At 36.6% G+C, this 22,440-nt stretch overlaps 1 protein-coding gene across 7 annotated transcripts in view; it reads left to right on the plus strand.

Moving 5' to 3' along the window:
- Positions 1–22,440, plus strand: part of SMYD3 (SET and MYND domain containing 3) — a 424,638-nt gene that overhangs the window by 344,733 nt on the left and 57,465 nt on the right. For all 7 annotated transcript variants that reach the window (XR_014954403.1, XM_085576951.1, XM_085576950.1 and 4 more), the window contains exons 9-10: positions 17,052–17,139; positions 20,228–20,402. Coding sequence is in view for 6 of the 7 variants with exons in the window: in XM_085576951.1 (XP_085433077.1) it covers positions 17,052–17,139; positions 20,228–20,402 (263 nt within the window). In the remaining variant the exon portion in view is untranslated. The remainder of the gene's footprint in view (positions 1–17,051; positions 17,140–20,227; positions 20,403–22,440) is intronic.

A 22,440-nucleotide genomic window follows, 5' to 3' on the forward strand; every position in this document is an offset into this window, starting at 1 on the left:
TAATTCTAAAGACATACTATAATGCTGGCCAGTGTCTTTTAGCATCTGGTCAAGCAACCTGGCAAGTACAACTGCACCATTGTAAACTGGTTAAGATAAGATTGAGGTAAATGTTTTAGAGGTTCAGTTCCTGACAAATTAAATGGCACTAATTAGAAATCTAAACAAGACTTTTGTCCAAAGTTAGAAAAAAATATGACTTCCTAAGTCACTCATAGAATACTTCCTGTCTGTCTATACTTTGCTATAGCTACTGTATTGTCTTCAGTTAATTGTATCTTTGACTGCTTTACACATTATTCTTTGTTGCATTTTAAGATCAATCTCCACTGTAATTCAGGAATGTGTGCCAAGCTGAACTCTTGGCAACATATTATTATTCAGCACATAAAAGCCCCTTCCATTAATTATAATTAAAGATGGTTTTACATTGATGAAAAACATTTAAATGAAGAGCAGCTTTTTCCACAGTCATGAGCCAGAGAATTGTTCATGTTGTGCATCTTCAGCCAAGGATTTCAGGGACATTTGTGCTTATAGAATGGTTTTGTTATGAGTCGTGTTTCTCTTATGGAGCCGGGATTTAATATTTTAGTCTAGCTTGGTTTTTGGAAAGTTTTTATTTATTACAAGGTCAAAAGCAATGGACTTGACTCTGAGTCATTTTTATATTAGGCCAGTGTTTGAGAGTTGCCAAAATTAATAACAACATAATGCTACTAAGCATATTATTCCTTTAATTTTTTTTTTGCTTTGCAAGAAGTACTTCCTTATATCGCAGTCTGAATTTTGGTAGAGAACATCACAAGTCCAGTTTCCAACTCAAGGGCTCTCAAAATCAGGTCACCTGAACAGCAACCAAGCTACCAATCACCACATAAAAATAACATCTGCAATTCTTTGCCTGTTATTACATACCTTCATCAGCTCTGTTATAAACCCACACCCCCCTCAAATAAGTTCCTGAATCTGAAGTTTTGACACTATTTTTCTAGCAGAGGGAACAACACAACTGTAGTTTAGCACTTCATCTAATGTAAGTAAATTGATCAAATTAGTTGCTACAGCATCTGTCTGTGGTTGATCTGCCTCACCAGATTTGCTGAAAGAGACTTGAATATGGCCAAATTTCCATTTTACAACAATTTCACCTTTGATATTCATGTTTGTTCTTAGCAATACCTCTGAAGAATATATGTGCTTAAATTACAGAGGCATTGTTACATGAAGATTATTATTATTGACTGTTGTTTTTAATTAGGATATATAGGCTAGATGACTGTATAGGTGTTAGTACAAAAATGTCACCCCTCCCTCAGGGATCATATATTTAGGACACAGGAAATAAAATTATATGTTATGAAGTGCCTTTTAAAATTGCTGAATTGTGAAGTTCCATAAGTTTGTGTCCCAGTTTTCCTAATATTTATTAATTTTAGACATTTACTTTCTAAGTAAGAAGTACATTCACTAAGTTTCCCAAGCAGAATATAAAAGATGAGACCTCCAAATTAATTTAAAAAATTAAGCCTGGGAAGAAAGGATTGTTGAAAACAAGTCTCTTTAGACTAACAGCTAACTGAACATAAAACCCTTTGTTGAAAGCAAAGACAAAACAAGGAGCATCTGTTTCTCTAATCACAATTCTAAAAAAAAAAAACTTGCTAAGTACCAATGTACCAAACCGTGTGTTAAAAAAAAAAAATTATCAGAATTGTGTTCCAACAGAATCCTGGTGCAATTAATTTCCTATCAAAGTACAGAGTTTGCAATAATTAATTGTAGAAATTTTTCATTCTTCATCTTTTTACTACTTTGCCAGTAGAATTGCCTTTGAAGCAGACTACAGGATGACATCAAGCCAGAGATGTTGTGTTTCACCCACCTACTGTCCCAGCCCAATGTCAGTATAACCAGTGCCTACAAAAGTCAGCAGCAGTAATTGGAGCTCACTGGGACACAATGCTGTTTCTCTCTATAGGTGGCTGGCTATGTCTTCCCTCTGGCAAGGCATTTGGTAATGACATAAACCCTGGATTCATTCCTGAAATCCAGCAGTCAGACTAACTCTCTTCTGTTTCTTTCAGAGTATCTTACCCTCTTGGGATGGATTTCCAAACAGCCAAGGACAGAGGGCTTTTATTTTTCTAGTGCCAAAAAATAGAGTAAAAAACAAGGCAGCCACTTCTAATTTCTGGGATCTCTTGTTCATTAACAAAGACAGCATGTCTTCAGCTTCTTAGCATTTCTTACATGACTTCTGAAGCTCCTTCCATCTTTCAGCATTGTACTTTTTTTCCTCTAAAGTGCAGTTCCAAAGACAGTGGCAAATGCACTGTGATCATTTTCCATGACAGCTTGGCTATCCTAATTGCTTTGGGACTGCCTCAGTGTGCTCTGGTCACTACTTGGCAGCATCCAGCTGCAGCTCACTTGGATTGTCAAGGTCATGGAAAAGATCTGGCTGTTCTTATAAATAGACATGAGGTGAAAGGTGTATTTAAAGTCTTTGCCTTTTCAGGTGATCCTTAATAGGGCAACCTGTATCAGTTTGGACCATCGAGTTCCTATTTAAAGCAAACATAGAAGCTAGGAGTGTGGCACCCTCCTGGGAGTCTTTGCTTTCTCAGTGAAGCAAAATCTCATTCCTTTCAGATCCAGCCATCTAATAGGAAACTTAAATCTTCTGGCAGATGTTTTAAGGAGGAACACTTTTTTTTTCCAAGGGAAGAGAGGGCATTCTCATCACTTTTTTAGACTGTTGCAGCAGCTACATTTAAGTGCCTGGATCCTTCTGGATATCCAACTTCCTTGTGAATGTTAGAACTAGCTATTACTGGTAGGCTTTCTTTTTTCAGATGTCATTACTATAGCAGTCACTATTTGGTCTCTGTGGAATAACAAGCAGAAATAAGAATAGTCTCACTCTGGATTAGCAATCCAAAATAAATATAGAATATTCGGAGAGAAACAGCCATATGGGGATATATCAGAATATAAGGATAGATCAGAAAAATCACTTTCTAAATGCCTTTTCCTGCGATGATTTTGGACAGACCTTTTTTTCCTACATATGTATAGAAGCCAGTCCTTGCATTATCTGAACTTGAATCTCTACATTCTCTTTCCCTAAGATTCCTATAAGGTCTTGTATGTTTCAGCCTGTCAAGGTGGTTTCAATAACAGTAGTACCCTAGGGAATAATCTTGATTTTGGGTGCTTTTTCTTGATCTTTTTATCAGTCAATTTTTTCTATTTTGCAGCGTGTTCGATCTTTTAAAATTCCATTAATTAGGTAATTTGATTGAAATATAAGTTTCAATTCAGATCCCATAAGTCAAAAAACAAAACAAAACAAAACAACAGAAAAAAACCCAAAAAAAACCAAAAAGGATGTTGCAACTTTAAACTGCAGATTTCTGGACACAAAAATCTCTCTGGCTGAAGGTTGTCCACTTTGAGTAAAATAATATCTACATCACAGCCAGAATGACATTTTTAGAGCAGACCCTGTGGGGTAAGGGAATCCCACAACTCTCTTAGTGCTTCAGGTGATGGGTGAGACTCAGGTGAGTCCAAGATGTGCACTGTATCTTTTGTCTAGATTCCTGTTCCAAATCAAGTTAAATTAGGAACTTGGATTTTTTTTCTTTCATAGTGTGTATTTTAATGAGCTATGAATTTTAAAGAAAAAGTAAAAGAAAGTGAGTGAAAATAAAAAGGTTTTTCTCATTGGTTCTCTGGATGTAATCGAAATTCTTTCTAAGAGTAAAGAAATATATCATTTACCTTTAAAAACCCAAGCTAGGACAGCAAAATTGTATGGGCTGACCATAAAGTCAGCCTTTGTGGGCATGCTCTCTATTTTGATCCCTCCATTTTATTGTTTTGTCTCCTCTTAGACTCTCAGCTTTTGGGATAAATAACTCTTTTTACTCAGTGCAGTCTAAAAATCTACAAAATAATGTAGCTGTGATTCTGATACTGCCAGTTTGATAAATAATAGCAACATTAAAGTCAACAAATAATCTGAAATCACACCAAAATGGAGGAAGAAAAGAAGGTGGAAAAGTAGTCTACTGTTTATCAACAAATTTGTGAGTTTCTTGAAATAGGACACAATTTTATTAGCTCAGTGAAATTTTTTGCAATATGTCATCTTTAAGTAATTCCAGCTAAAGTTTTTGTTGTCTTTAATTCATTCCGTGTTGAAGACATTGTCTTGAAGACATCACCCAATACTACTTCACAGGAATCTTTTTCATTCTGAAGAAATGTTTTCAACTACGGTCCTTATAATTCTCCTTCATATCAGTGCATTATGTGTCTTTCTTTTCAGATTCTGAATATGCTTTCTGCATACTCCAAATTTCTGGTTCTTAATGCCATCCTGATTGTATACTATATACTTTATGATGCTTGGCAATTTGTCTTTTGTTTCGTTTTTCTTAGCCAAAAAAAAAATTGTCCTGATAAATCTTACCTTTCTTACAGTGTATTTTTTTCTGATATCGTTTACTGACCATACAGTGCCTGGAAATCACTAGAAATAAATGCTGCAAATATGGTAGGTGTAAATTCTTGGTAAAGATTAGTTTCATTGCAGTGCCTGTTGTCCCAGTTTACTGAAAATTCCAAACAGAGGAGAAAAATAATGGCTGGTTGTCTTAAGCAGGTTTGTGCACATTGAGCCCATAAGTATGACCACGGTTTTACCTTACATGGGTCAATAATGGCTTTAAAAAGGCTGGGAATAGTTTAACTTAGTGCTCCTGATTTTACTTTGGTAATCTACCCATCATTAAATTTATGAATTAACCATTCCCTCTCTTGGAAGAACACCATATTCTGTGAACCCTTTCACTGTGATCACTTTTTTGTGGTGGACAAGTACCTACACTGGACAAACACAGGTCTGAATGGGAAAAGCAGTATTGTATGCATGTATATTGCAAAGGTACATGCATGGAACATGCAAGGACTGTTTTAAAGATTTTCCTGTTTCATGAACAATATATTCCAAATCCAGTACATGGCAGGGATTGTTTTCTTTTTGTTTTGTGACCTTTGTTAGATACGGTGAAATAGGTAATAGCTATTTCATATCTCCCTCCATAAATTAGATGCTGAAATGCCCATTATACAAGTAAAATTTTAAAAATATGAGTTATTCTTTAGTATATCTCAGTATGAAACTTACTAAAAAGACTTGCATTGCTATTTCCCGTGCTACATTCTGAAAGTGCATCTTTCACTGTAGGCTTATTTAAATCAAGAGAGATGGCTTTCCTGCCAGCTGCCTCTAGGCTTTTAAACAGTCTTTCCAGGCCAAATTTTATTTTTCAAATATTGATTGACTGATTTAGAACCCTGTGGCAAGGTCATCAGGTATCATGACTTCACTCTAATTGCTTTTTAACAGTGTAATAATTCAAAATTGAGGTTCTGGCTGAATTAGTAGAAAGCACCATAGGTTGAGAAAGACAAAATCATCCTCTTCAATGCCTAAATCAGTTCCAGTCCTTAACTAATATTCTCTGAGGTTTATAAAAGCAAGAATGAGGCCATTTGAATAACAAGGAAGCCTGTAACTTTTGAGACTGCAAAACTGCAGACTAAATGCTTTGGCTTGAAAAATTGCTATGATAAGCAATCTGCCATATCAGCTTCTTGCCATAATTTAATTCATGTCACAACAATGCAATAACTAAAGCTGTAGTTATAAATTTTGTATTTGTAAGCTCAGTTCTGAGACATGAAGAGAAATTTTTGTGTGTGTAGGAGCTGTCAGGCTTTAGAAGGCTGTATGTACTCCAGCCACAAGAGTTAACACAGGATTGTGAATTTTTTTTGACCCACTGCAGGATGTCCTGCTGTTTTGCATGCGATTGCTCAGTGTATTGTATGGAAGATGTTGATTTTACCATAAGCGCTGGTTTGAACTCGGGACTCTAGTAAAACAGTGTATCACAATTCTGCCCAAGATTTATCTGAACACCATCATGAAGAAAAATATTTTGCTGCATCATATTGATTATGGTATGAATCTTTGTCTTAGTGTTGGATATAAACTAAAGCTCCTGTACTTCCTTTTACAATATCTAGACAACAAAATTTTACTCTCAAAGTATTTCTAGTATATAGCTTTATGTAAAGCTTGCATCATTCCCATGCACAAAAGAAATCCTTCTGAGCTCTGAGTGTATTAGATGTGATTCCAGCTACTATCAATAATACAGTAGTTTCAATCTCTAGACATTTTGTACAGTGGAGAATAATACTGTGAGGTTCAGTAGCTACTACACTGTATTTGGTTAAAGAAGGTGGGGGTCCATATAAAGTGAGCTGTTGCTCCCTTGCCACAAACCCTGACCTGCACAAGAAATGTTACAAAGAAAGTGCTGAGGGAGCTTTTTGGAAGGACAGCACTCATCCATCTGACTGGGAGAAATATTTTAGGACAGTTTGTCTGTTTTCAAGTAATGAGTGATGTACTTAGAGGAGAATACTTTTCAGGACATAAATAAATAGATTAATGGTACTGTGGGCTCTTTTGGAAAATTTGAAATCCAGTGTAGATTGTGTAACACCAAATTATGTTGTTGCATCAGGTCCCATGAACAATTGTTTTGAGGTAAGTCAAGATGTCTAATTTTCAGTACATATTTTGTGATGTAGGCTACTTCTTCTTGCTTTGAGTTATCTTGGCCCATTACCATTAAATGCTTAGGCATGTAAATACTTCTAACACTGGCAGTCAACAGTAGCCAGCTGCATGTTACCTATCCAAACAGTAAATAAAGGCCCTGAGAAATATTCAAGGGTGTTACAATAGTTTCCATGGCCTTATGACATTTTAGAGAATGTCCTTTTCATTGTTTCATATTTTTTTATGAAAATGATTAAAATGTTCATAATATTGAATTGGAACAACAGAGTTCTAGAAAGATACTGGAAACTGTTTCAAGCACTCGTTTGCCTTATGGAGTGTTTCTGGCTGCTTCCCTTAAACCTTGTAAGAACTTTTACTGTTTAAGTTGGTGTTAGTCAAGGGCCAGTCAGTAATAATTCTCCAAAGAAGTTACTGAAATTACTAAAACATTATACATCATCTTTTTAAAGTATTTGCAAACCTCTTTAATTATATTAAACTAATATTAATCTAGTCATAAGTCAAATATGTTGGCAAAATTCTAGAGGAGGAAACTCTAGGTATTGTACTCACTCAGGGAGCTGCAGTTGTAAAAAATGAACTCAACCTCCTTTATTCATGACCTTAAAAGACTTGGGAGACTGGAGAGTATGGATTTGAGTACTCATGCTAAATATTCAAGAAGCATACTAGTGAGTTAGGAACCAGTTTTTATCAGTAGTCTAGGAATTTTGAGATCCAGCAAATATTTTAAGGTGTAGAGTGGTTTGATCAGCTATGTGTGATCTTAATCATGTTGGTGAAGTAGAAAATATTTTTTTACATTGCAGTTGTTATAAATGAGAATTTATTCAGCCAGATTAAAAATAAAAATAATTTTATTAGCGGTCAAATTCTATCTAGCCAGCCACACGGAAAGAACAGAGCCGAGCCTGGGATCAGCCCTGGGTGTGCAACAAGGAGTCAACCTCAGCAGAGGTCTTCCCCTATGCCCACACACCTCCATCCTGGCACAAGCGGTTTTTATAGGGAAAATCCCGCCTGAGGCCAAGATTTCAGCAGTCTTTTCTTCTATTCAGAGTCCATAGGTTAATAAGATTTGTAGCTATCATGCTGACATGGTAGTGTGGAGGAAGGTTTTAGAAAGGCCTTGGGAATGGTAAACTGAGGAAAAGGATACATTCATGTATGCCCCATTGTTTTAGAAAGGCTTTGGGAATGAGAAACTGAGGGAAAAGATACATTTATGTATGCTCCACTGTTTCGGGAAAGTCCCGCTTCAGCATTCCTCTGTAAACCCCCTTCTCCCCACCCCTGAGCAGTTCCCATTGGACCTGGGCCCTGGGGTGGTTCTGACGTGCCTTAGCTGAACAGTATCCTCATTGTTTAGACCTTACCTCTTAATTTTGCTGTATAAAACTGTATCTGGGCAATAGCCCGGGGCCTTTGGTCCCTGCAACGCTTCAGGCAATACAATCTCTCTGGACAAGCATACCATTGGTCTCTCTGGGTCTCTTTATCCCGACTCCTTGCGGCGACTGAGGCAGCGCCGCAGCTCGGACCGTGCTAACCCACACGCTGCCTGGTGAGCCCAGGGCAGCGAGACTGCGGAAAACCCCGGCCCCGAGAGGGGACAGCTAGCCGGAGGGTCCCGGGGGGCCGGGGAGAGACGGGGGACAGCGGCGAGAAACCCCCAAAAGCAACAAGTGGCGCCCAAAGTGGCGCAACAAGATTTTCTTTTTTGGTGATGAGGAGAAATAATTCAATGTCCGGAGTAGGTGAATTCTTGATGAGAGTTTACGGGAAGGCTGCATTCACATGGATCTGTCTGAGGATTCCCATGATATCCATCTCGAGCCATTCATGCGACAATCAGCACCGATGATCAACACCTGGAGTCCAGACATGACCCATCTCCTGGCGAGCAACATCCTTTTACTTGTAAATCAGTTTCCAATATACACCCAGTCTTGCCTGAAAAGAGTGGGGGAACTAATACAACAGGCATAATCTAACAAGTATCTAATATTACATATTTCATACAAGGAATGGAGCGAATGATATTTACTACACATAACACAGTATACATTATAAAACAGAATTACTATAGCTACAATTTCATCATGTGGAATCTCATGCATTAAGGTATTAAATTGTTTTGATATTAGTATTTAAAAATAGTATCTAAATTAATGTCAGTATATCTTCAGTGAGAACCAATAATTCAATGGGCACAGTTCAGATCACTAAAGCATATATTGAACTTCACAAGTAACTACACTTCTACTTAGTGAAATATTTAGTCATTTGCATAGATATTAACTTCCATGGGATTTACATATGCTTTTAAACTTAAGTGCATATTTCAGTGAACTAATGAATGTGGATTGGATTATACTTTGTGAATAACTGAAAATTCTGAGTATTTTGGACCTACAAATCTCTTCCGAGACACTAAATGCACTCATTGGCACTCCATATCTCCACAGTTTGCAGAATTAGGAAGATTTACCTTATAGCTGTCAGTTTGTGCGCTGTGAGAGATCTAGAGATTGTCTAAACAAATGTATAATGTTGAAGACAGTCTGTGAAAAACCAGTCTCACTGTTGCTAGGGATTAGGCTGAACAGTATCCTTGCTCAGGTAAATGAACTAACACAAAGGTTTGTTTTTGTACTGATGCTGGGAATTACAATGGAATTACAAATGTGACAAGAATTCTTGGGTGATCTGGCATAATGCCCTCTTTCACTCCTGCTAAGCTGTAATTTCCTTTGCTTTTCCTCACTTCTGGTTTTTATGTGTTGATAAGTAGTGAACTTCTATTTATTGTTCTTCCCACTATCCAATCAATTTTTTTTTTTCTGCTTGTAACCTATGCAGCTTGGATGGGAATTGTGCAGTCAGCCCTAAGCTTCTGGCACAGGGAGGTTTATAAAGGCACTGCTGTTATAGACACAAAACTCAGTCCTGTTGCTCATCATCCTGACTGAGGTCTTGAGCCTGCAAAGTGTCAGTCATCCCCAGGGGCCTGGGCTGTATGTGACACAAGGATAGCCTCTGTGCAAGTATGACTCCAAAAAGAGTAGCAGTATGTAAGGAACCTAGTTTAAATAAATATATGGTAAATACTTTGGTCAAAAACCAGAATGACTTATACTTTACTGAAATTACTTCAAGACTGCATTAAATACATGTGCCTTTCTTTTGAGGAGTATCCAGGTAGCAAGATGCTATGATGTAGTTTAGCTGCTTAGCCCTGTGTATTTATTATATTTTGACAGAACTATCTAGATACTGTCATGCTTTCTTGCTAGGTAGCCTAGCATCCTTTCATTTTGCTTTTTAAGGGAGAAAATGCTGTAGTAGTTTTTTGAGATTTTTATCACAAACTGTAGATATAAAACAGAAAAGCTCTAATTACAACACTTGATCTGGGAGCATTATTGGGTTTAAAGAAGTTCCGTTGAGTGCTGATGTTTGAAACTAAGGAAAACTTTGAGCCTTTTTTCTCTTACTACAGGAATTTTTATATATGCTCACTCTAAATATATAAAGACTCTAGAGCTTGTTCTGACAACATACTTAAATATTAAATCACCATAACAATTAGTTCTATATAATGCTTGCCAATTAATTCCAAAGTGTGTTCATAATAACCCTGTTCGTACAGTACACAGCATTTTCATGAATGAAGTGGAAGTAATTGCAAAAACGTTGCCAGTAAAATTAATGAATGACAAAGACTAAGAGAATAATAAACATTTCTGAGAACAGGTAAATAATAAAGAGTAACTGGAATTGCTGGTAAATTTGACCTATTGAAACATAATGCACTACCAAAGATGATGCACATATTCTACATCTGAAAGGGGGATCTACAGTTATGATTTATTACACCACATCTCAGAGAGCTACAGGATAAATGTCATCATCTGAGCTAGTTGCTCTAGGCTTTCTTTATGGATGAAATAGAGAAGAATGAACACACTTTGACTGTTATTCATCTGACATATTTTAGAAGCCTGCTTTAGGCTAATATGAGTTGCACCAAGAGAGTGTTTCTTTGTCATATAGAAGAGTGGCCCAAATATCTACATTTGAGCAGATGAATCTCAGTGTGGGTGTCTGAACAGAAATGGAAAACATTGTGTTTTCCTCTGGCAAGGAAAGCAAATGTGACCCTTGAATCTATATAGCAAGGGAGTGAGTAGGAAGAATTATTTTCTTCACTACAAAACATTTATGAGATTGCCCGTATGTCATACAAAATACAGATGCAGTGATCTTTGAAAAGGCTGTTTAAAAATGTGTGTGTCTAAAAAAATCACAGAAATTAATAGCTGAAATGGGATTGCAGTGAAGGAGAATGGAGTATGACTCTGACAGAAATACAATTACTATTTTCTGCTGTGCAGAATTGTGAACCTGGCAGATATCGGACTTGCGGCTGTAGAAACTAAGAATTGTTTGTCTGTTTGCTTCTCTTACCTTATAGTTTGGCTTAAATAAATCTAAGATGAATTTATCTTAGTCACATTTAATTTTGTTAAATTAAACTGACTTCTTAAAATAGACTTGCTGATCTTAACTTTCTCTATATGGAAAGCATCTCATTTTAATAAATTTCCCACAGCTCTTTTTGATGTCACTTTTAAATTTCTGCATAAGTATAGTAATGTTATAGCTAAGTTGGAAAATGTTAAGGGAAGGCTATTCATACTGCTCTGTGAAGGTGTTTGTCTTTTTGCACTACTTCTATGCAGAATCTGGGGGAACCTTCATCTTTATCTCAATGCCTAAGTAGAGCACTTAAATGTGAATGATGTGAAGAACTGCTAAATTTTCCAATATCTATATGATTTAGAGTGTTACCAGCCTGTGCAGCTCTTATGAACTTCCAGACACCAGAGCCAGTAATCCATGAAGAGCTGGTATTGATTGTGTGAGGGAATGTAGCCTGCCTAATGCTGAGCAATGTACTGCACAGATTTAATATGGCATCCAGCTCTAATATGTCTTATTTTACTCTGAGAATTCAAAAATAAAAAGTACAAATTCAATTTGTTCAGAAGTTAAAGCCCACCCTCTCCCAATAGCCTTACAGGGAACACAGTGTTGTTTTTGTCTGCAAATAGAGTACCTTTGGAATTGTCATGTTGTCCCAGCCACGTGACAGAAAAGACAAGACTTCTGGCAAGAACAACCTTATGTGCGTTGCAAAGAATAGATAACTGGTATTTGTGAACCTGGCATTATTTTTCATGGAGCAGGACAAGGGAGCTTTTAAAACTTCAGAAATCGCATGTAAATCTTGAGTCATGACGGGGCTGTGTGCACTGATAATTTCATGTACTTATAGTTCTTAATGAAGTACTTTCACAACACTGAAGGTGAGTGAATCCTCAGCTGAAGCTGCAGGCTTCTATAAACCACAGCCCCTCAGCATTAGAAATATTTGAGTCTGAGTTTAAACTTTATCCAGAAAATGTTTCATAGGAGATGGCCTCAGCTATTTTGAGGAGGCACTCAAATGTGGTTTTTCTTTTGCTATGTCTGTAGCTGCCTGCACCTGTGATTGCCTGGCAGGCCCTCATGCCCTCTTTGCTCTAAAGAACTCATGTCAGAAATTTCGTATAGCTGCAATATCACAGCTTGCATATCACATTTTCTCACTGACACTTTGCTTCATCTTTCTGAAAGGGAAACTTCAGAAGATGTGCGGTTTCTTTACTCATTTAATGTTTTTCTTTGCTGTCTAGCATAAAACAATGAGTTACTGAGTTTACTGGAAACAAACATTCAGTAGCTCCTGCACTTTTAAATAGAATCAGATAGAAAATCATTATTTATACTTTCAGAGTACAGTGTATCAGTTCTAAAATATCATGGCCTAATTTAAATGTGTATGAGCTCCTCTATTCTGTTCAGATGCACATCTTAAATTTTTAGAATTTTTTAAAAATTAAGCAAATCATATGCGATGGACAACAATTTGTCTGAAATGTTTATGTATTTGAGGTATCCACAGCCTTTAAAGTATTAGAAGTATTACAATTCAGAAAATTTAAAAGCTGAAACTTCCACAAAAAGAGAGAACAGGGTTATCTGCTGCTGTTACATGGGATTATTATGATGTAGAAATAGATTTCGTGTTCAGAAAACACTATTATTATTATTATTTACTGTGATTTCTCAGTCTTGCAGAAATATATAGAATCATATTTCTTGTTAGACTTCTAATTTCTGTTTGAACTATGGTTTATATGTTTTTAGCCTTTGTAAAATTGACATTTGCTGGTTACATTGCATCATTTTAATCCATTTGTATATTTAGAAGAGCAGATAATTGGTCAGGGAAAACTTCAGTCCTTTTTCACTTGTCTCAGGGCAGCCTGGAAGTTCAATACCTCCTACAAAGCTTTGCTTTTTTCTGCCTATGTGGGACTGACTACCTGAATACTGAAAATAGGCAGAGGAGGAATTCAAATAGGAGGAATTCTGGGAAGGAGAAAAAGAGGCATAGGGGTTATTTACCATTTAGATTTTCCAGTTGCCACTTCTCCCTTTTTTTGAAGGGAGGTGGGGAATGCTTCATGGTTTCCTCTCTGTGGACAATGCTGGGCTTGTTTCTCTACCTCCAACTATGATAAGGAGAAAGATTAAGTTTGTAGAGAGGACAGAAAATCCGTGTCTTATAATTGTACTGTAACCTAAATGTGAAAGGAAAACTAGTCCTAAATCAATCTTTGTAATGGTCAGGAGAGTTTTGGAGGTGCAGTGCATAACACACAAGCAGTGGTGGGGCTGTGGGAGCACTTTTGGGGAGAGGACAATGGTGCTTGCTGGTTACCATGTGCTTTTTTTGGTAAGAGAAATATCTTCTCTCAGAGGACATGTTGTCCACGTGGGAATCTTTTAGCAATCAGGATTTTTAATGCTGGGATCACAAAGAACAGTGATTGCTATCTCTGTGTGTGAAAGAATTGGTGCCTGAAATTAATAGAAAGGGAGCACTTTCAGGATGTGTAAGAAACAGAAGAGTAACTGGGGGAAGGAGTGGTGTGAAGGAACAGGAGGAAAGAGAAGCATTTATCTGTACTTTGTAGATTATACTCCTTTCTAAGGAGAGTTCCATTAAGGATGGAATGTGTTCAAGACACTCAAATTTCAGAAAAGATATAGAGAGAAGTAATTTTTAGATACAAATACTAGAGAATGGAACAAGTGATTATTTTCAAATGCTTATTTCTGTGGTGTCTGATGCCTGTACTTTTTTCATGAGATGGTGCTTTTATAGTAAAATTTCCTATCACTTAAACCTAGAACTGCAGATCATTTTATATTTGACCAGTCTTCAAAAAGATTACAGTACTTATCAGATTCTTTCCAGGTTTCTTATTTCTCTCTATTTTGTTAATGCTTTGTAATTAGATTATCTGGTCTAATTATTTTTTGGACCAAAAGTAAAATATTTTGTTGTTCTGAGAAGCAAATTCTTGTGTTTAGTGTCAGAGTTAGAAATAAGGAAAATAATTATGCAGAAATTGCCAGCACTTCCTTCTTTTTCAAAAGCCTCTTTTTTTCTTCAGCTGGTATTCTTTTCTATAAGTGAAAAAAGTCTCTCTTTATTGTTGGCAGCTCTGCACACCTGGAGGTTTGACTGGGAACATGTTCTCAAAGGAGATGTTTGAAAGGATGTTACTCCACAGAAAGCTGTTTCTCCCGTAGAGTTATAGTCATGCTCTTAGATTGAATTTAAAAATTCAGTGTAACTTTTAATCATGTTTAATCATGTTTTAATCATAGCTTTTAATTATTTTCATAATTCCAACTCCAAGGCACTTTTGTGTTTTTAACTGGCTTAATTATACCACATGGCCATGACTTTGAAGGTGTTGTCCAAGGGAGAGAAACAACTTACCTGGAGAAACTTATTAGGCTGGAAGGCAGTGTTCCCAGTGACAACCTCTCTTTTTTTTTTTTTGCAGCCCCTGCTTGGCTGCTGTTTGGAAATAGCCTCCATACCTTGAACTAGAGCATTTAGGAAAGGACAGGATTTCTTTCATGTGTGGAAATCTGATGAAGAACAGTAGAAGTGTAAAATGCTGAGCCAGCTGTATCTTTGCTTGTCCTTATGTCAACCCAATCCCTAAAATGCCTCATATTGAGAAAACAGAAAATGTGTCAATGAAACCTGTGACTTAAATCTTTCCCAGAGCGGGGCATCCTGCCCAGATCCCTCCCTCCTAAACTCTCATACAAAAAGGATCAAGGCCATGAATCCAGAGAGGGCTGGGGGATTTTTGGTCCAACAGACAGTCTATTCTCTACCTGGGTATGAAGCCAGTGTTGACTTAACCCTGAGCATTAGAGTGAAGGCTGGAACCCCCAACCTTGCCCTGCTTCATGATGCTAATTATTTGCTAGAAGACAACAATAACTCAAAAAGCTGCGCTAGACAGAGAAAGATTAATCCCATCTGAGTGAACACTTTACTCATTCATCCAGCAGTCTTGCTATGTGCAAATTGAGCCCTAAGTCTTTGTCCTTGCTGCGTAGTTTTTTTCCTTCTTTCATTTATAAATCTCTCTCAATTCCCATGCTTCTGAGGTTTTAGTTGCTAGGCTTACAATGTGTTGGAGAAACACTCTGAATGATACTTGGGCTAGTGAGAAAAGATAACTCAAAACAATTTTCCTGGTTTCATAGCTCCTTAAATGGAAGATTTCACAGACATCATTGTTAGTATCTTATAGGATGGATGATTTTTTTAGATCAGTCAATGAGCATCACTTGATCCATTAAGGTATTTTAAAGAGATTGTTTCAGGTTAACCAGCTGTGTTCAGAAGTAGAACAGTCCCACAAAAATCAGTAGAGGTTGCATTGGCAGTAAGAGATTCAGTGTCTGTCCACTGCAAAGCTGGAAGAGGGCTGGGCAGGTTTGTTCACTGTGTTGATAAAATTTTGGTGGTATGAGCTGGTTTGTCCTAACATTCACCTTATGCCTTCTGGTGGCAAATTCAGCTCTGCACAAAATTATTTCCAGGTGATAATTTTGATCAGAGAACTGATTGTAAGGGAACTTCATGTTCAAAATGCAGTGGGGTCAGGCCACCCTCATTGTAAGGCCCTACAGGAAGGTAGGATAGCTGAGAACAACCTTGATTTAATCCTGATTTAATCACCCCAGGAATCCACAGAGGTCTGCTGTTTCATGAAGCAGATGGAAAGACAAACCTGCAAGTTAAATGTGAAACTGAGTGCTGATTCTTACTGTAAATTTCTTTTTCTGAATTTATGGCAAATGGGGAGCAGTGGAATAAGAAAATGATAAAATTCTAAGCAGTTACAGATGATGGGCTTTTCAGTGGAGGTACTTTTGTGATTCCTGGTGAGCATCTCTTGGTTACAAAGTGCTTGGTAAGATTTTAACACACTTTCTCTCTTCTTCTGTAGGCCTCTACACCTGCTGAAGGCTGATCTTTTTAGAACTGAATTTAAAATATTCCTGCAAGACTTTATACTTAAAAAACATCTTATTCAAAGTTGCAGGGCCTTTTATAAGGAGAGAGTGGTAATAAACTGCAGTGTATTCAAGGCCAGAGTTTTAAAGGTATTTAAGTTCTATAGCAATGGAAATTGAAGAACTAGATGCTTTTGGAAATCCCACAATATGCTTAACTGCATCTGTAGATGCTTTAATGCATTTGTTCCAAGTGGTTTGCCTAATGTTCAGTTAGTCACTGCTAGAGAGTTGAAATGGGAAACTTTCTCCTTAATGCTGTAGCCATTATTCATTTTTGCTTTCTTTTATGAGAAAGCAATAGGAAAATGTAGCTGTTTGTAGAATCCAATGGACTAGGGAAGAAATATTAATGATTTAAATGAAAGTTCAGCTTTTTTCTGAGTTGTAGACTTCTGGAACCTCATGTTTGTAACTGTAATGGAAGAAGCTGAACTTCCACTGTTTGTCTCTATAATCACCATGTGGTTAAGTAAAATTATTTGCTAAATCCTTTCTACAGTGTGCTTAGGGGAAGTCTTAGGTAGCAGGTCTTTGAAAGAATTTGATCTCCTCAATCCATTTTGATAATAAAAATGTGCTATTATTTGTTCTGATCAATCATAGTTCTTGTTGCAAGCTTAATATCTGATTTGAGTGTTTAATGTTTTCAAGTTTGCATTCATTTTTCTTTATATTATCTCATTTGCTTACAAAAAGAGTGTGAGTATGAATTCCAGATGAAATGGGTTTTTTGCGTTTACAAAAAATAGCAATACAGTTTCTACTCGTTGCTTTTAACAGTGAAGTCCTTTTACCCTGTTTTTCATCTTTACTGCATATTGTCATTTTACTGGTTTTCTCATTATTTGCATTTGTTTCCATTATCCAGGATGCTGAGAAATTGGCCGGTGAAGAACATGCCTGGAAAGAAGTCAAAGATGCTGTAAATGAACTGGGATATCCAAAATCAAAAGAAGGTATCCTTTCAGTGACAGGCTGCAGTCCATCATTCAGTTGTGAAAAGATCCCTTTAGTATGCAGTTAATCTCTTGAGATTAGTTTCCTTACATTTACATTCTTTTTATTGTAATGTGTTTTAATTAATCTGATGTTTAAAATGTGTAAAAATTTTAACTGTATTAATAAGAGGCTCTCATTACTTGGAGTGGAACTGCTTTGTGGCAGGGATAGTAGCTACCAAGAACATGAAGAGATATTTTGACTCTGATTTAGATTTCTTCTATCACAGCCCACCATTTTGTTTAAATCCACTTCTAAATGAAAGAAAGCTTAATTTAGAATGTTGTTAAATTCTTTTTTCCATTGAACATTTACAGGTTCTCATTCTTTGCATAAAAATGACAATAACAAGGAAATAATCACAGACAGGTTCACAGCAGACATTATAGCATCATTATAATAAGATATAATAATATATAATAATTGATAATTAAGCAAATTTAATGAAATTACCGTGCATTAATAAACAGAACTGCTGTCTAATGGCTGTCATGGAAATATTCAATCCAATTAAAGAAATTAGTGAACAGCAGCAACCAAGAAAAGATGAGCAGAAGAGAGGTGGACATTTTTACTAGAATACTATGGGTTTATTCATCTCTTTCTTATCTTGGTCTATTCAGTGGAATTTCTCTGCCTGGGAATTTGGCCTATTGTAGCAAGATGCCTTACCATTTTGAGAAACATGGGCTTTCTCTCAAGCTATAAAGAATTTAATCTTCCAGTACTCCTTCTTGGCAGGATGAAAAACAAGTTTGCATAGTGATATTCCAGGCTGGAAGCAAGTGATCACAATTTCTCATCCAGAGAGATTAATTTTTTAGCAAAGGGGAAACAATCATCTCACCTTGTTTTAATCTCACATAGTTTCTAGTTTGTTTTAAGTTCCTCTGTAGTCACTGCATTGAAACAGACAGTACTAAAATAGATCTTCAAGGCCCATGTTTCAACCTGCATGTTAAATTATAGATATGCAACCCAAAGGTGCAATAGCTCCTAATACTTAAACTGTGTAGTGAGAATACTGGTCCTATTTAATGTTCCTGTATTGAATTGCAGGAGAAGTTGCATTAATGTATTTTGTAAGTGTCTTTAAGATTACTGATTTAACTGATACTTAAAAATTAATCAAATGCACGATAAAAGGCATCTGAACTAGTTGGAAAAATCAATTCTTGTTATCTGTTCAGCTTCTGTTCTCAGTCATGCACTATTTGAAATGTGTCATCTTTCCTTTCACCATATCACAATAGCAGTGTTAACTGACATGCAGTGGCAAGTGCAGTATTGAAGAGGGAACTTGACTTTTGTCCACTTGCCAATAATGAGTAGAAAACCTTCCTGGCAGACTGAGACACATAGTTATTAGCTCCTGCAAATATCATTTGTTTAACAAATTAAACCAACAGTTTCTACAGTTGAGAAAGTTGGTGACTCCCACACTCTGACCTACTGACTGTAACTGATGTGGTGTTGAAATGCTAAATTTACAGTTAGAGCTGCTTGGGGCAGTCCTCCTCTACTCCTGGACTGATGTAGGACATGCAGCTCTTTGGTACTGTTGCAGCTGATGGCAGGTTTTCTAGTTTGCAATTTTACATACCTGCAAATTTGGTCCCAAGAGATTTTGTTACATCTACTATCACATGCTACTAGCACATCTACTATCAGATGCTAGTGAGTGAACAAAGCAGAATAATGAGAAGTAAAAGAAGATGTACTGTGCGTCAGGTAAAATTATAATCTTTCAAGAATGTCAGTGGTTTGTATTTTCTATAAAAATTGTATGAAGTGGAAATAACATCCCTCATTCTTCTGATTTTTGTCCTTAATCAGTTGTAAAGAATACATGGATGTTTGCCAAAGATATAAAGGTTAAGGTGCAATGTTATAATAACACATTTCTTCCTTTATAAGCCTCTTTCAATCCAAGGGCATGAGAGCAATTCACAAATAATTAGTTTAGCCTTGTAACAGCCATGCTATAAATCTTGGCCCATGGTGGTAGCGTTCTTAAATTTAAGTGTGTAAATATTCCTATGTTCAAGATGGACTAATTACTTAATCACAGGTTTGTCGTTGTGCATTTTAAATTCATTGCTGAATTAGTTTGAATAATACGTGCAATAATTGGTGAAGATAACTGCTGGACTTCCTTGAGCTCCCATGGTACATTCACAGGTGGTAATACTCATTTGAAAACTGCAAGTTTTGGGGTTCAGATTAGGTGTGGTCAGAGAGAGAAGAATCTGGTCCACAGACAAGTCAAATCAGTGCAGAATGTAATGAAAAAGTGATTTGTGCTAAGGAATATCTAAATAAAGTGAGTGGAAGGTTATCTTCCCTCCATTCCAAACTCACAAAATAATCTTCTTGTAGCATTGGAGGTGAAAATCTCCTTTACTGACAGGATCATTAGTCCTGAACTACAATCAGACATCAAAACTGTGATTCCTTTCTTTCTCATGCATGAAATGTGCAGTTATACATGAAAAAACAAATCACAATGCTCTTCATGAGTGTTTCAAGGAAAAAAAATAATTAATTTAAGAAAAGGTTCTAATTTAATGAGAGTTCTAAAAAAATGTGCAGCATAAAATAACAAGTCTTTTGTTGTTGTTGTTGTTTTTTGTTTTTAAATTATTTTTTTAGCTGCTGGGACTTTTAAAAAGTAACTTCCATGGAGTCTTTCCCTTGTCTTTAAGAACTGGAGTGTTTTAAGTAAACAATGTTTCAGTACCTAAATAAAAGTTATTTGAATTTTTTTATGTATTAAAATATCCTTGCAATTTTTAATTTTTTTTTTTTTTTTACCATTTATTGCTAAAATACTGCCTTCTTTAGAAATTGTTTTGCTACATGTAAACAAAACACAGTTACCTAAGCTGGTACTCCAGCATTTAAGTATTCAAGAATTTTTGCAGTCTGGAATGATGACAGTTTTTCTATTTTAATACTTTGAGGCTCTTACTCCTTGCTAAACAGCATTTAGAAGTTGTATTTTTGTCTGATTAAATATATTTCTTTAACTGAGGCCAATAACAGAGTGGAAGCATGTTCTGGCAAGATGCCAGAATCTCTTGAAGAGCAACAAGGGTCATCTACCAGATACAAATATCTATCAGCTGAAAATGCTTGACTGTGCCATGGATGCCTGTATTAACCTTGAATCCTGGGAAGAAGCATTGTATTATGGCAGCAGGACTCTGGAACCATACAGGTAAGGGATGTAATTGGTTCAACTGATCTCAAAGATAGGGGAGAGCTGGCTGTCTCATTAAAAGTGAAGACTACTTCATCTTGGTATTTCTTACTGTTTTTTATTTCTTGTGTGTACCTTGCGTTGCTTTCTATGTTAGTGAATGAGACAGGATGCTCATTCTGCTTTCACAGTCAGGCTGAAAGCAAATAAAAAGATAACAGGAACCTATAATAATAATAACTGATTATTATCTCCTTGCTTTTTCATGTGTTCAGATGCTGCCCCATCCCTAATCAGGTGTTTCAGGCTCCATTGACATGAGGGTATCAGTGTTTTATGCTGAGATAGAGCAAAAGCGAGGGACAGGTGGCTGGTTGAAATTTGTATTCTCCCTATACTCTATACATAGATTTTGCAGAAAGAATAAAAAGTCTTGCAAAATGCAGGAAATTAAAAAGCTCCTGGTTCTTATTTTGGGGAGCAATCAAGGTAGTGAATGACTTGGTTTTCTTCTCTCCTAATCAGTACTTGTTCCTGTGCTGTGTGCTGGGAAAGTTTCTGAGTCTGATGGTCTTTTGTTGATAAGGAAGGGCAGCCTAGGAGTTCATACATAATGTGTTAAGGCTTGAAGTTGTTGGAGCCTGGAGTTGTAATGCAACTTTGGTCATCTAGTAGAAAAAGGGCAGGTGCTTCTTCTTTGGTCAGTGTGCTAAAAGCTTTAGAAGACTCACATCTTTGGTTTCTGAATAGTTGCATTGTTTGTAACTAAGTGTTAGCCTACACTGAGTGTCCAGTTACAATGTCATTCACACATGAATGTTTGTTCTTGGGAAGGTATTTTTAGAGCATCCATTTCTTCTCTCTTGGTGCACCACATGATGTTTCAATACGGTATGTGATGCTGAGAAGTATGAGGAGTATGCTAGAGCTGAGCAATATGCTCTGCCGTGAATATGAACACTTCAGATGTTATGTATTTTCCTTCATCAAATGGAGATACCATCACCATTCAGCATTTTGCCTGAGGAAATCCCGTCACTGTCGAGGCAGGATGGGAATGAGAAGACTTTGACTTAGAAGGCTGCTGAGAGTAAAATTTTGGTTTATTTAAAATATACTGCTCTTTTATATAGAGCTTCGTGAGGACCAACTCTATTGGTCCTGAAGTGAAAATAACCCAAAGCATTGTTGCCAAGTGTTTGACGCACAGTGATAGAACATAACTATAAACAATGTGAACAACAAGAGAGATAAAGAATTATTTATATTCTTCTCTAACTCTTTCCCAGGCTTCAGCCTGGCTAGAAACTTTCTGTTTCTCTCTTTGACTGAATCTGAGACCCACAAAATCCCATGTGGCAGCCCATTCCTGAATAAAACTCAGGGCTTCACTTGAGGAACACAGTGTTTCAGAGCTTTCACTTAAAAGTGATCATTGATAAAACCTGAATAGGCTATGGTGCATCACAACTATGGAGTAGCTCTGTGTTCATAATGACTAATCATTTTCGTAGGGAAGGACATGAGTGCCTAAAAGTTTTCACATTTCTTCAGGGTGAAATTCATGTTGTGCATGTCCCACTTAACCTTTTATGCAGGCTTATGTAGTACTGCAGCAGTACATGCTTCCTGCCAGTGTTCTACCTTGTGGCACACTTCAGATGAACAGAGCAGTATGCATGTTTGAATGTTCCCCTATTAAATAAAAAACCCCCAAACCTTGGTTGTTTTGGATTGGGTTTTTTATAAGTTGTTTGCTCGGTTCTTCACAACTGAAAACTGAGCATTTTTTTTCTGCAGACATTTCTGAGAGCAGAGATTACAGTGAGACCATGTGCAATCTTACCAGATAATTTAATAAAGCTTTCTCTGTTTTGCTGGCTGAAGTGTACCATAGTTTTCAAGCTGTTTCATGCAGCAGTTTGGAGATGAAGGATTTGATTGTGCATCCAATTAGCATCTCTTAAGCTAATAATTATTTACATGAGATATTTGACCTTTTTTGCATCTTGGAGTGCTTGTCATTTTTCTCTCCTCATGCAAAAGCATTATTTAA

The sequence above is a fragment of the Lonchura striata genome, chromosome 3 (assembly GCF_050655825.1).
Source record: "Lonchura striata isolate lonStrDom1 chromosome 3, ASM5065582v1, whole genome shotgun sequence".
NCBI lineage: Eukaryota > Metazoa > Chordata > Aves > Passeriformes > Estrildidae > Lonchura > Lonchura striata.